The following is a 12,731-nucleotide window of genomic DNA, read 5'->3' on the forward strand; positions in this document are numbered from 1 at the left end:
ATATCTTCCTACCTGTGCTAATAAATAAATACCCAATGTTCAGTATAACCAAGATTAAGATTAGATACTGCACCATCTGGGAAAGCTTTCCTGTTAGGAAACTGGATGTTGTTGATTTCTGATGGTAACTTGTACATTCTTTGTACGTTGGTAATTTGTCACCTGTTATTATATGACTTCATGATATCACTTATCCAAAAACCGTTAAAAAAAAATCATGCAAGTTCCTTAAGGTTTGGCTGGGGAAATCCCCAGCCTTTACTATAAAAGACCTCCTTTGTTCCTTCGCTGTCACCTATGCTGACTGAGAAGATGAAGCACACACAGGTGGCTGCGCTGCTCCTCGTGCAAAGCATGATTGCTCTGGCTGAAACAATGACAACAGAGGTGGTAAGATGGGGGTCTCCTAGCCTGAGCTTTGGTGCCTTCTTGTCTTCTTATCTAATTTAGAAAATTCTTTCAAGGTTACTAGAAAATTATTAGGCAAATGTTGAGATCTCTATATGGAGAGAGTTTAAAGTATTCCTCCATCTTTCCCCTAACTAATGTAGAGAGACTGGGTAATAAATGTAAAAGTGAGGCACAGGTTTAAAATCAGAGTCAAATTCTGCCTTTGGTTAGATGAGTGCAACTCCCAAAGAGGGTCTGAGTGGATATTAAATGCTTTGAGTAGCTTCTAATTAATTAGCAAGGGCTTTTATCAGGAAAGGATCCACATCTTTGATGTGGAAGTAGTTGGGAGGTAGAGGCTTTCCCAGTTGCATAATTGCTGTTATATTCTGTGACCAGGCACTTGAAAGCCAAGCTGAGTGGCTTTTGCGGAGTGCTCTCCCTCTTCCCCATAAAACTGTATCTGGTTGGGCAAGAGAGGGTTAATATAAAAGCCATCAATCAGAAAAAAGCAAACCAAACCCAACAACAAATTCAGGAAGGAATGGAGAAGAGAAAACTGAAAAAAAAAAGTAAAAAATTCTTTAGAAAAAGATTTATTTTGATTTTGTACTGCCTCTTTTTTTAAAAAAAAATATAAATCAGGGCTTAAATTATTGGAAGAAAAGTTTGTGGATGGCTTAAAATCTCTTACAAATGAAACAATATTTTGGATTTGTTTGAACCAAAATGACTGCCTTTTGACATAGTTTAGTTGAAATTTGGAAAAAATCTCCCATTTTTGTTCGCTATGACTTTCTGATTTGTCTGATTTAGTCACCAGCCAGGAAAATCCTGCACGCCCCTAGTTATATTTTCTGAGGTTTGGGAGTGAACTCAACATCTCCTGGGAAGGTGCTTTTGTCTGCTCAGGGAACGGAAAGTTGCAAAAGTCAAGATGGAGGTGTAGATATACATTGATAAGATGAGGGTAGAAAGCTTAATATGGGAGACATTTCTTCTTGGTCTCCTTAGCTTAGCTAGCCTTCAGTTTGTGTAATGTACACAATTTGTGATGCTCTCTGTCCTACCACTGTTATTTACTACCAGCTGCCCCCCAAGTCCCCATGTTCAGAATGTTCAGTGTAATCCCATGAGCACACAAATGTTTGTTCAAATGGGTTTATCTGACAAACTGACTCACAAAAGTTTGTTTACGCCGTGCCCTTTAAAAGACCTACCCTTTGCCAGCCATTTGTATTTGCCCACCATTCCTGCCCTTTGCGAGCCATTTGGACTTCCCCACCATTCCTTAGCTCAGGAGTGGGGCTTCACCTGGGATTTAGGAACTGAGGGGGGATGTCCTGTTGCAGGGGAAGCCCATTTGATGCTCCATCTGTCACACCATTTGCTGTTGACAGTGTCTTGCTGCAGTTTACCACAGATTTTGGTGACACCCCTCTACGGGTGACAGCATGCTGCATCCCAGCCATGTAACGTGCTCTGCACATTGCATGGGGACGTGGTAGATCTTTAGGAACACAATGTACAGTGCTGGGGTGACAGGAAGGTGCTCACCACAGATGAAAGTCAAAGTGGATGTATATAGTCTTACCATATAAAAGACTCCCAATGTGGACCTCGCTATATCCTTAGCAGGTCAGTGGCTTCCCACAGCACTCCCTCCCCGGGGCTGGCTGCTGTCCCCTCCATGGTGCCAGTAGCAGAGCGAGTTGCACACCCAGCAGCTGTCACAGCTCGCAGCCTGACAGCTTGGCGTGAAAGGGGCAGCGAGTCCTGTGGTGAGAGGCTGAAGTGTGAGGTGGGCGGCGGGGAGAGAGCAATCCTGCTGGGAGGACAGTAGTCTCTGGATTTAGGGCAGGGGGGCACAGTACTTTGGTTTTTGACTGCCATGTAATCTGCCAGGGCTGCCTGTCACAGTCCCAGCTCACATCTCCCAGGCAGGCTGAGCATTCCTTGCCCCTTGCCCTGGTCACACAGAGACTTTCTTCAAGAAGAGGTGTCCATGAATTGACACTTTCACCGGGGAAATGTTAGTTGCCTCAGCAGCAGATTGGAAAAGCCAATTAGATTTGCAGTTGCTGGGGATGGCTCCCATAATAAAATCAAAGTGTTTTGGAGCTGCAGGATGAGGACTAAGGGATGGTGCTATTATGCAGGAATTCACACTGAAAAAAATCTTTCCTTTGCTTTTTAGACTGCTCATCTCAGTGCGACGCTTCCATATCTAACTCAGCATAGCAAGACAACTAGCAACGTGCACACTTCCCCAAAGGTAAAAATATTACTATTCTTCAATAAAGATCAGGAAAGAGCAAAATTAATAACTTGTGTCCTGTTTTTAAAATGCTACACAGTCATTCAGAGGCTTAACCCTCATACAGGCACATCAGTTTGACTGCCCAGAAAAAGCATTTAAGTGTGGTGGTTCCAGGATTGTAGGCAGTAGTGAGTTCCCAAAATCATCAGGGTAGCTGCAATGTCATTCAATGCCTTAAGCCTCATCCAAAGCTACAGCATTACCCTTGTGACTGCTGTACTGGACACCAGACATGAAACAGCTGGGACCGTGTGGGTTTGATGGCAATGTACCAAATAGTTTTGGGTACAGCCTCTTTGGAGGAAGGGGTAGACTTCTTTTCTATCTTCTCGTGTAAACCAGAACAGGGCTTTGAAACTATCTTCTCAGAAGCGTGCACTTGCGGTTGCTGGGGGTGAGAAAATCTTGATTCTCCCTGTTCTACTTAGCTCAAATTTTATTCAACTATTTGTTGATAGAGGGACTGGAATCTCATTTCTGTGACTACTGGTACAGCACTCAAATCCATGATCTCTGGATTTCAGGGTTTTGTTTCTTTCTCTGTCAGTGACTGCTAATAACGCGTTTACTCTGGAGCAGCTTCCATGGGACACACTTGCTCTGAACAGCCCTGCAACCTAGTATCAAAAGCAGAGGTTGTCCAAAGCACAGCTCCAGATCAGGTTGAAGACGACAGACAGCTTGACCACAGGTCTTTGTTGTCCAGACTAGGCCAATGTGACACCTGGAACACGGGGAGGCACCTCTTCTGAAAGTGACTTAAGTCTCTGGCTCCAGTAGAAGGTTTAGAAAGTTAAATGGAGTCAGGAGTTTCTCCCTGAGTCTCAGTAGCAGGACCCAAACCTCATTCATCTACTTGCTCAGCTGAGGTGGCCTCTGTCCTTGCTGTGGGCTCCTTCCCTGCTGTGCGGTTTCTGTGGATCCCATTCTTTGTGTTAGGAGGAAGGAGTAGCTAATTCAGAGCTGCAAATGTCACTGGGCTACAGTGGAGCTGGAAATTAAGTGCTGAATTGGCTGGGCTGTTCTGAGGATGTATCCCTAAGTCCACATTTAGGCAGCTGAATAAATTTCCTGGGTTTCAGAAAACTGAGTAACTGCCAGCTCCTACTCTCTTTCTTAAATTGAAAGGATGTGGAAAAGGAACATTTCTCATAGCTTCAAATATGTATATGTAACAGCTTAATTTTACAGAGTGAAACGTTGCTGTCAAGTCCTTGCTGTAGGCTAGGACAGTTTGCTCTCTCTTAAGCATTCAGTGTAAATTATTAAACTTCTAAAAAACATGCAACTCCATCAAAAGTAACAGCCTATCTTGTGCATTTCTACAGGACAAGGTAAGACATTTTTGTTATATGATTGTCATTTGACTGGTATCATATTTTGACTGGAACACTTAGTGACCCAAGAGGCTTTTAACTAAGCAATACCTCTTGTTCTCGACAGCATCATGATCCCCATGTTTGTAATGTCAGTGGAAGCAGGGAAGTAATTCTGCCTGCCCAAGCTGTCTGCTCCTTTGGGGAAACTGTCTCTTGGCTTAGGTATAAGCTGCATGTACTGCAATGAAGCCCTGCCTTGAAGTCAAGGCTGTCTCCTAACACAAATGTTAAAATATAATGATTGTTTTTCACACTGAGTTTCAATGCAGAAGTTGGAGGTTTTTTTGGGAGATCACCTGAATACATTTATGGAATTTTTTTTTTTTAGGAAATGAAGCAAAAATGGTACCTCTAGATAAAGTGATGCCTATATATAATCAAGACTGTAGTTTATAACAGAGTATACAATGTACAATTTTTACACATATATATATGTAGTATGTATTATACTATGCATAGTATACTCTCTTGGTATACATATGAACATGTATTTGTGTTGTGCACAGAGGGATAGAAAACAATACTTTCCACACAAAAATTAGCATGCCAGTCTACAACAGTCTTATAGAAGGTCCCATATACTCACCAAGCTACATTCATTTCTTGCTTTATTTATGCTGCCCCCCACCCCATCTGCTTTTTTTTTGCTATTGTTGAGCAAGTTGCCTTCCCAGTCAAGCCCATATGCAGAGGACTCAGAGGTGCAGAAGCAGCTAAGTGACTTAGGAACCTATTTTTCATAGTAATTTAGGTACTGCCAGCCATATAGAATCATGGAATCATTTGGGTCAGAAATGACCTGTAAGATCATTGAGTCGAACTGTTAACATGACCAAGTCCACCACTAAACCATGTCACTAAGCGCCATGGCTACACATCCTTTAAATACTTCCAGGGGTGATGAATTCACCACTTTCCTGGGCAGCCTGTTCTAATGCTTAACAACACTTCTAGTGAAGATTTTTTTTCCTAATGTTCCTAAACTTTCCCTGGAGAAACAGAAGACCATTTCCTCTTGTCCTATCACTTGTTACTTGGAAGAAGAGACTGACCTCTACCTCGTGGCAACTTCGTTTCAAGTAGTGAGTGATAAGGTTTCCCTAAAGCCTCTTGGAAACTTATAAATAGTTTGCATTATGTTCTGCGGGATTTTCAGAAGTTCTTTGGTAATCTACCTGGAAGGGAAATCAATGGAAATTACATGCTACGACATTTTAGTATGCCATGAGATGCTTGTCTGCTTCCTTTCCTGTTAAATGTCTTCAACAGTCTATGAGTGAAGTTTGAAGGCCCATGGTGCTTGAATAACACAGATAAAATATATTTTCATGCTTTCTTTCAAAATGAGATGCATGCTCTTTGTTATGACTGCGGTAAAAAGGTTGCCAGAAGTGTGAACTGGGATTATTCCTGTTTGCTGCTGTTCTCTTCTTGGGCTCACAGATCAAGACAGCTTTGCTGCTGGCCATCACTGCATGTTCTGAGCTGGTTTGGCAGTGAGGAAGTTGAAATCACTGTGAAAAAGCAAAGGAAGAAGTGTTGAAATGTCAGCTTTCAGTAGATAATTTTGTTGTTTGCTTGTTTATTTTTAAGAGGGAGAGTGAAAGAGAAAACACATGAATAACACTGGGATTTCTGCAAGGCAGGAGGAGAGATTATAGAAAAAAAGTGTATTTAAAGAGCAAGTCTGTAGCTGTAAAATATGCAGCTGCATTGAAGTGTGTGCCAGAATATTTTAAAGTAACATCAAATATCTTTATTAATAAATTCGTGATAGGTTTATGAACCGGGAAGCATTTTGTGTACAAACAAAAACGAACTGCTCCAAACACACTCAGTATTCAGCCCAGTGTTTATAGGAAATGATGTGCTTTGGCTGTAAATTAGGGCAAGATCACGAATTGCCAGCCCTGACCTTTCCATACGCCGTACACATTGCTCCAAAGGTGATGCTTTGAGCATGCAGATAACCAGGACAAGACGACTCATGCTAATGGCATTGGCAATAGCTTTGCAAACTATCCACAACCATGGATGGGTGGGCTGTGATGTGTGGGTGCTACGTGCAGTGTTTTGTAGAAAAATAAGTATGTCTACCTTGGGCTGAGCCTGCATATTTAATTCATCACCTTTCAGCGGTGTATAATTAAATGCGTATTTACAGGTTGCTGGGGCTGCCTGAGAAACTTCAAATGAAGCATTTTTCTTTTCAGAACTTTCCCATTACCGGTTCTATTTTGGTGCTTTCATCTTTATGGATGCAAATGAGTAGGTGATCTGATCAATTTGGATTAAAAGCCAGTAACTATAAGACCTAACTTTCTAAGTTGTTGTGTTTTTTTTTTTTTATTTCCCCCTACTGTTGTGTACTTTTCTCTATGCTGAAAAATTTGTTTCATTATTTTAGGAAAAGCATCCACAAGATTGGGAATGTAAGGACTATTCTATGCCTCTGTTTTTCCAATGGTAAAAACTTCACAGAAATATTCAACTATTTTCAGAAAGATTTGTAAGTCAGAGTCATAAAAATTGCTGGATTTTGAGAAAAAGTTGAAAGATTCTTGTAATGAAGTTGTTGATCTCATGATTGTCACAGCTCATATTATTATCAGACATTAGCTACTGATTCCAGGGAAGAATATTAACACTTTTTTTCCTTACCGATTTGTTATTGTAGCTCTTTACCAATGTGTCAGGCTCTGTGGACGACGAGGGAATTTGTCAGTGCTCCGTGTACTTGCCAGATACCACCTTTCCAGTGCAGAAGGCTGAGAAATTGGAAATTATAGCCGCAACGCTCTCACAGAAATTTGAGGCAGAGCTTTCTCACGTAAGGTGTTCTTTTCTCATAAATATAACAATTGTGTCTTTGCTGAAAAATGGTTGCTTGTGAAAAACCACAGCAGTCAGCGCTTTTCTGTGACGTGTGTTTGAAACAGTGGGAAAAAGGGCTCTGTAAGAAGGAGAAGGGTGATTAAATCTCAAATCTTTTACATTGTAGCATGTCATACATTTAAATATCCTTAGGTTTCTTTTCTAGGCCTTTGCAGCTAGAGGCATATGGTATTTTTGGAAGAATGGTTATGTTTTTCCTCTTTTGGCTCAGTTTTATTGGTCTGTGATTGCTACACTGAGCTATCGGAAGCCAAGCCTCCTGCTCTTTCATGTGTTATCATTTGTATCAAGCCAGCCAGATTGTAAGAGGGAAATGAAGGGAAAGAGGAGAAAGGTCACCACAGCCCAGAGTGAAGAAGTAGGTGAATATTTGCCCCTTCACTTCTTCCACTCTCACAGATTAAAACAAAAATTAAAAAAATCAAGTATCTTCTCTGTCAACATCTGAAGCTGTGGCAGTGAGACTGCTGAATTATGCATTGCTGTTGGAGACAAACACACCTTACACTACTTTGGCTGCTTGTTGCATGAATTCAGATCAGTTTTTTGAGGATCTTGGGCAAACCTATACATCCTGCAGTGCACTGGGTGAAGCTGCCTGTGAAGACAGAAATCTATCTTTGGCTTTTGATAGTGGATAAATTTTCAGAATTCAGATTAGGTGTCCAGAAGAAAGTGTTTTCTTCAGGAACGAAGCATCTTAAGAAATGAAGTGTCCTTGAATTAATCAGCAGAAAAGGCACAGCATTAAATTATAAATTCTAACCATAAATATTCATAACCATCCTCTGGTATAATCAGGAAGAGATAAGAAGTTGTGCATAAAAAACACAACAACAGGCAGAGGATCCTGTGGTAAGATCTTTCAGTTCAAATAATTTATTTCAAATGAACTGGAGCTAACAATGGAACACATTCAGCTGTCAGCAAGGGTGTGAAGGACAAGCCTCCAAGCACAGGAGGTACCTGATCCCTTGCAGCTTCGGGGCATAGCCAGTGATATTTCAGGTCCCCATGCTGTTCCCATTGTGGTCAGTGCCAGCATTTTGAGCTAATTACACTGGGACAGGACCAGAAGCATGATTCCCAGCCAGCCAGGAAGTTGGCAGACTTCTTCCAGGTGTTTGTGTTCCAACGTTCCAAGTCACTCACCCTGGTATAACCAGTCTCTTACTAGTACTTTCCTCAGAATGGGGCATATCTTCTGTAGGATGTGTGACTTACCTGCTAATGCTGTGTGGATCTGTAGAGCATCTCAAGTGCTGCTTGACCTCTCTGTGTGGACTACCTCAGACATTTTGCTCTAAGACAGACACAGCCTACTATAGCTACCTAAAATCAGGTGTCCAGATTTGTATCTGACGCTCACCTCTAAATTCAGAGCAAGCTGCATCCCCGCTGGGGACTCTAATGTCTAGGTTGCCAGTTGATGTCAACTGGTGTAACTCTGTTTTCATCCTTAGGTGCCTAGCAGTGTACTGCAGAGTAGACACTGACCTTGGCTATCAATTCTTGCTGCAGTGAAAATTCTTGACCTATTTCAGACTTCACTGAACTTCATCCTGATGAGATCAATCAGCCACGCAGTATTACAATGCATCTAGTTAGACAAAGTGTGACATATACTTTGGTGTGATACGGGCAAAGAGACATTCTGGGTCAGACGTGAAGATGAACAGATTGCATTTTGGTGTAACTGTGTGTAAGATTTCTCAGTTGTGATGTTTTTCTGTAGAAAGGAGAAAGATGTCTAGCCTTGCCCTATTGATACCTGAATTTAAGTAATCTGAGAACTTGTGATGCATGAGCCTTCATGCTTAAAAATTCTTCAGTTTTCCAGCTGTGGAAAAAGTCCTCCCTTATACAATTCTGTATATCACTTTAGTCATGATAATACTCACAGGAAGAAGGAAATAATGAAATGGAGGAAAGCCAAGCTCTCATTATTGATCATTATTAGAAATTATCCTGACTAAATTCATAAGGAAACATGCTCAAACATAACCTCATCCCAGCACAGAGGTGTGAATTTCTGCTGAGTGCTTCCTTTTTTGACTCTGAGAATTCATGCCTTAGTTACCTTCTAAAACAGCCCTTGAAGCTTATGGGAGCTTTTCCTGGGTAAGAGCTGCAGGATTGGACCCTCTTAAGGATGCTTTCCATGTGCTAGAAGTCCCAGAAAAACAACCTGATTGAATCGTTAACCTTTTGCCTGATTGTAGGCTAATTCAAAAAGCAAGGGGGTCCTTTTATAGAATCAGCAGGCAAGGAAGCTCACAGATAAAGAGATGCTCTCATGTGCCAAATGAGTACAAACTGTAGGCTGAAAATACCAGACTAATTTTTCCTCTGTCACATCAACCTTTGCCAGCATAATTATGATTACAGAAGAAAATTAACCTTTCAAAGCAAAGCGGGAATTGGCTGCTGCTCTCAATAGGAAAGGGGAGAGGACACCTCCATAACAGGGATGGACCAGCACATGATGCCAAGGAGACAAAGTGCCTTTCAGATCTTGGCTCGCAACAGCCACAACATCCTCACGTAACAAAAGCAGGAGAGAGAAAGCATGTCTGCCCTCTGCCAGGAAGAGCTGTTTTCAAAATAGTTTAATCTCCCGAGGAATTCTTCTCAGTTTTAGCTTGCAGACTGCTTGCCAACCTTGCTCCTCATGGGTCTGTAGAGGTCAGGCCTGCCCAAAGCCAATGCCCTGGGCTGAGTGACTTTATAGAGTTGCTGGTTTTGTCACTTCTTTCTTATGTCCCCTCAGTCCTCCCACTTCTTTTCTTTTGCATCTTCATCTTGCACCATTGTTCCTCTTTCTGAACTCTCCAGATGCATGCTGGAGAAGTGTCTGCTTGCATGCTGCAAAACATGTTTTGATAAATACCAATTGCAGGTAGATGACACAGAAAATGAGCATTGCAGATTTTTCCTGCCCTTTTCATTTCATGAGGGTGATGGTGCTTGGAAAGGGGGAAAAACTGAAACTGAGGATTTTTTTTTCCTACATATGCTTCACATGGCTCCATTCTTTTCCTATAAATGGCTAATACGGGCTCTATGCACTCATCATACCTTACTTGAGGCTTTTATGACAAATGTGGCAGCAATCAGTACAAGTTATCAGTCTGCATCCCTAAATATGGGATATGCACAGAATTTCCATGCCAGCCTGTCAGGAGACAACAGCCAATCCCTAGCAGGTAGATGCAGGGATCACAAGCTGCTTAAAACTATCTGCCAAGCAACAGAGCAGCATCATGTTCCTTTTTCAACTGATATTTCTAAACTACAGAAACTCCTAAGCCAGATCTGAGCGGGCAGGAATGTCCACACAGGGCATTGCAATGCTTGACATCTGTGCTGGATTTGTCTGCAAAGGCAATATAAACCTGTTAGGGCAGCACTGCTGAGAAAATTATATTTGTCCAATGATTCGCCAGGGGAGCTATTAGCTTAAGTTCATTGTGATGCTGGTGTGGCTGTATAGAACGCTGCGGAGTGCTGTGGCTAGTTCAGGCTCAATGTGTGTGGATGTCTCGCAGCTATATCCTCCTGGATGGTGTCGACATGTCCTTAAATGACCTAGATGGTTGACTGAGTGAAAACCCTCTGAATGGGAGGAGAACTTCAGGTCTGTGTCCTGCAGCACTTTGCAGTCAGGGCTGAAATAACTATGCATGCTTTGTTCCAGCCCTCAGCATCATGTCCAGGCTCTCAGGACCCTGGAGAAAATTCCGCATTCAGAGGTTTCTCACTGATGAGTAGGCATCACTAATTCCAGCAGTCTGTTTACTTCAGTGGTTTGTAGACTTGGTCTGTATTGCATTATTATTATTATTATTATTATTATTATTATTACTATTAGTATCACTCTGAGAAAGGTTAGTAATACCTATAGAGATTTCTAAATACCTCAGTGATACACATAGCTTCAGCAGTGCGATTTTGTTCAGACTTGGGCTTGCTTTTTATTTTTCAGGCTGTAATTGTATTCTTTTTTTTAGTTGTTGTTGTGCAAACCCTAGACACACTATTTAAACATTGACCTTTGAAAATTTTTTCCAGAAGATTTTTTTTGAGAATATCTTGCGATTCCAAACTGATTTTGGTGATTAGTGAAAGTGTGAGGTCCAACTACATCTGGCTTTTCCAAGGACATTGCACAGTTCTTCCTACTATTCCCTCCTGAACAGATGATGGTAACAGCTAGGACAAGGGAACCCATCTGCCTCTGTTGCCAGCCAGTTAGAAGGAACCGGTCTAAGTCTTTTTGTGCTTTTTTTTAATTATTATTTTTAATTGTAATAACTAGCTTAGCTTGCAGTTACACCAGCTTGACCCGGGCGATCTAGAGCATCCAGTGTTACGAGTCAGGGTTCTTCTGCTGCTGCATATGGAAACTTGCCAGTTTATATCAGAGCAGCTTGAAGTCTGGCTGCACACATTTAGAACAGAAGATCTGTTTCAAAAATGATTTAAATGCATGGGATCAAGCAGGCTGGTTTTGGTGTACATTATGTATGTGCAGAGGTTTGATAGTGGGTTCTTTCAAATTTATAGTGTAGTTGTGCCACTGCTGAAAACTATGCTTTTGAAAAGAGGGTCCTCTCTCTTAAGGTTGTCCTTAAGCTTCATCACCGAGTATCTTATGGTCTTAAAGAATTTTTTCTGTCCTTCATGAATTCCCATGCCATGAGCTCCCATTGCTCCTCTTTGTTACACAAGGGATTCAATCAAAATTGAAAGGAATTATTTGATAGGTGTGTTTTTTGGAGTTCCTGTCCCAGGGGATGCTGCCAGAACAGGAAACAGGGAGACTATGCTCCTCACACCATGACGGGATTTAAGTTGCTGTTTCAGAGAAAATGAGGAAAAATAGTGACTTTCATTTCATGTTAAGGGAAAGCAAGAATGGTTGAGAGGACCTGGGCTAAATATCTTTCAGTCAAAGAAATAATAGGTATGGAAATCATAGTGCTGTAGAGAGAGGGACTTGTACTACAAATACTATCTGAGAGTATAAATATGGAGTTACTGATGCAACAAACTAATTATATTTATTCCTACTTCTTGCTTTTTATGATATAATTATATTGATTTAAGGGTAAAGAGACATGACTTTTATGAAGCATATAGGAGAGGAGTTATGTATCTTTCCCAAAGTGTTAAATTTCAAGGAACTGACTAATTTTCAGTGGAATGTCCCAAATGTGTGTAATATTCTTAACATTCTGCATCACAATGCTTGTGCCGTGACCTTTATCTAAGCAGATACATGTGTGAAAATGTATTTATCTGGACAACTATTTAATGGTTCAAAGGCTGAAAAGTCTGCTATGTAAATTGCTTTGGCTAAAGCCTGCAATATATTTTGCACTTTCATTTAAAAAAAGATTTGATTTTTAACACTCTGTTTAAACATTTTCCCCCTGCCCAAAGACAAACCCCAAATCAGTTCTACCAACTTTTGACACAATTCAAATGTACCAGGGTAAAATCCTATTTGAATTCAGAGTTAATAGGAAATGGAGCTGAAAAACTTGGGAATCCTTTATTGCATTTTTTCAGACTTCTTGGGTTGCTTTTGTGAGACAATACACTGTAGATTTTCTAATAAAATTTTCACCAATGTAAGTTCTTGGCATACCAAGGATAAAATTAGCTCATAGAAACAATATTGGCAAAGAATTAAAAAAATGGAAGACTGTGAATAAAATTTTGCCTTCAGTTATCCCCAGGCA

At 41.0% G+C, this 12,731-nt stretch overlaps 1 protein-coding gene across 1 annotated transcript in view; it reads left to right on the forward strand.

The window, feature by feature from the left end:
* Window positions 1-2,587: 2,587 nt before the first annotated feature.
* Window positions 2,588-12,731, forward strand: part of OLFM4 (olfactomedin 4) — a gene marked incomplete at its 5' end in the record, with an annotated part of 20,199 nt that continues 10,055 nt past the window's right edge. The window contains 2 exons of the mRNA XM_009870900.1: window positions 2,588-2,665; window positions 6,767-6,919. Of these exons, the coding sequence (XP_009869202.1) occupies window positions 2,588-2,665; window positions 6,767-6,919 (231 nt within the window). The remainder of the gene's footprint in view (window positions 2,666-6,766; window positions 6,920-12,731) is intronic.

This window comes from Apaloderma vittatum, unplaced genomic scaffold (assembly GCF_000703405.1).
Source record: "Apaloderma vittatum isolate BGI_N311 unplaced genomic scaffold, ASM70340v1 scaffold13266, whole genome shotgun sequence".
Classification (NCBI taxonomy): Eukaryota; Metazoa; Chordata; class Aves; order Trogoniformes; family Trogonidae; genus Apaloderma; species Apaloderma vittatum.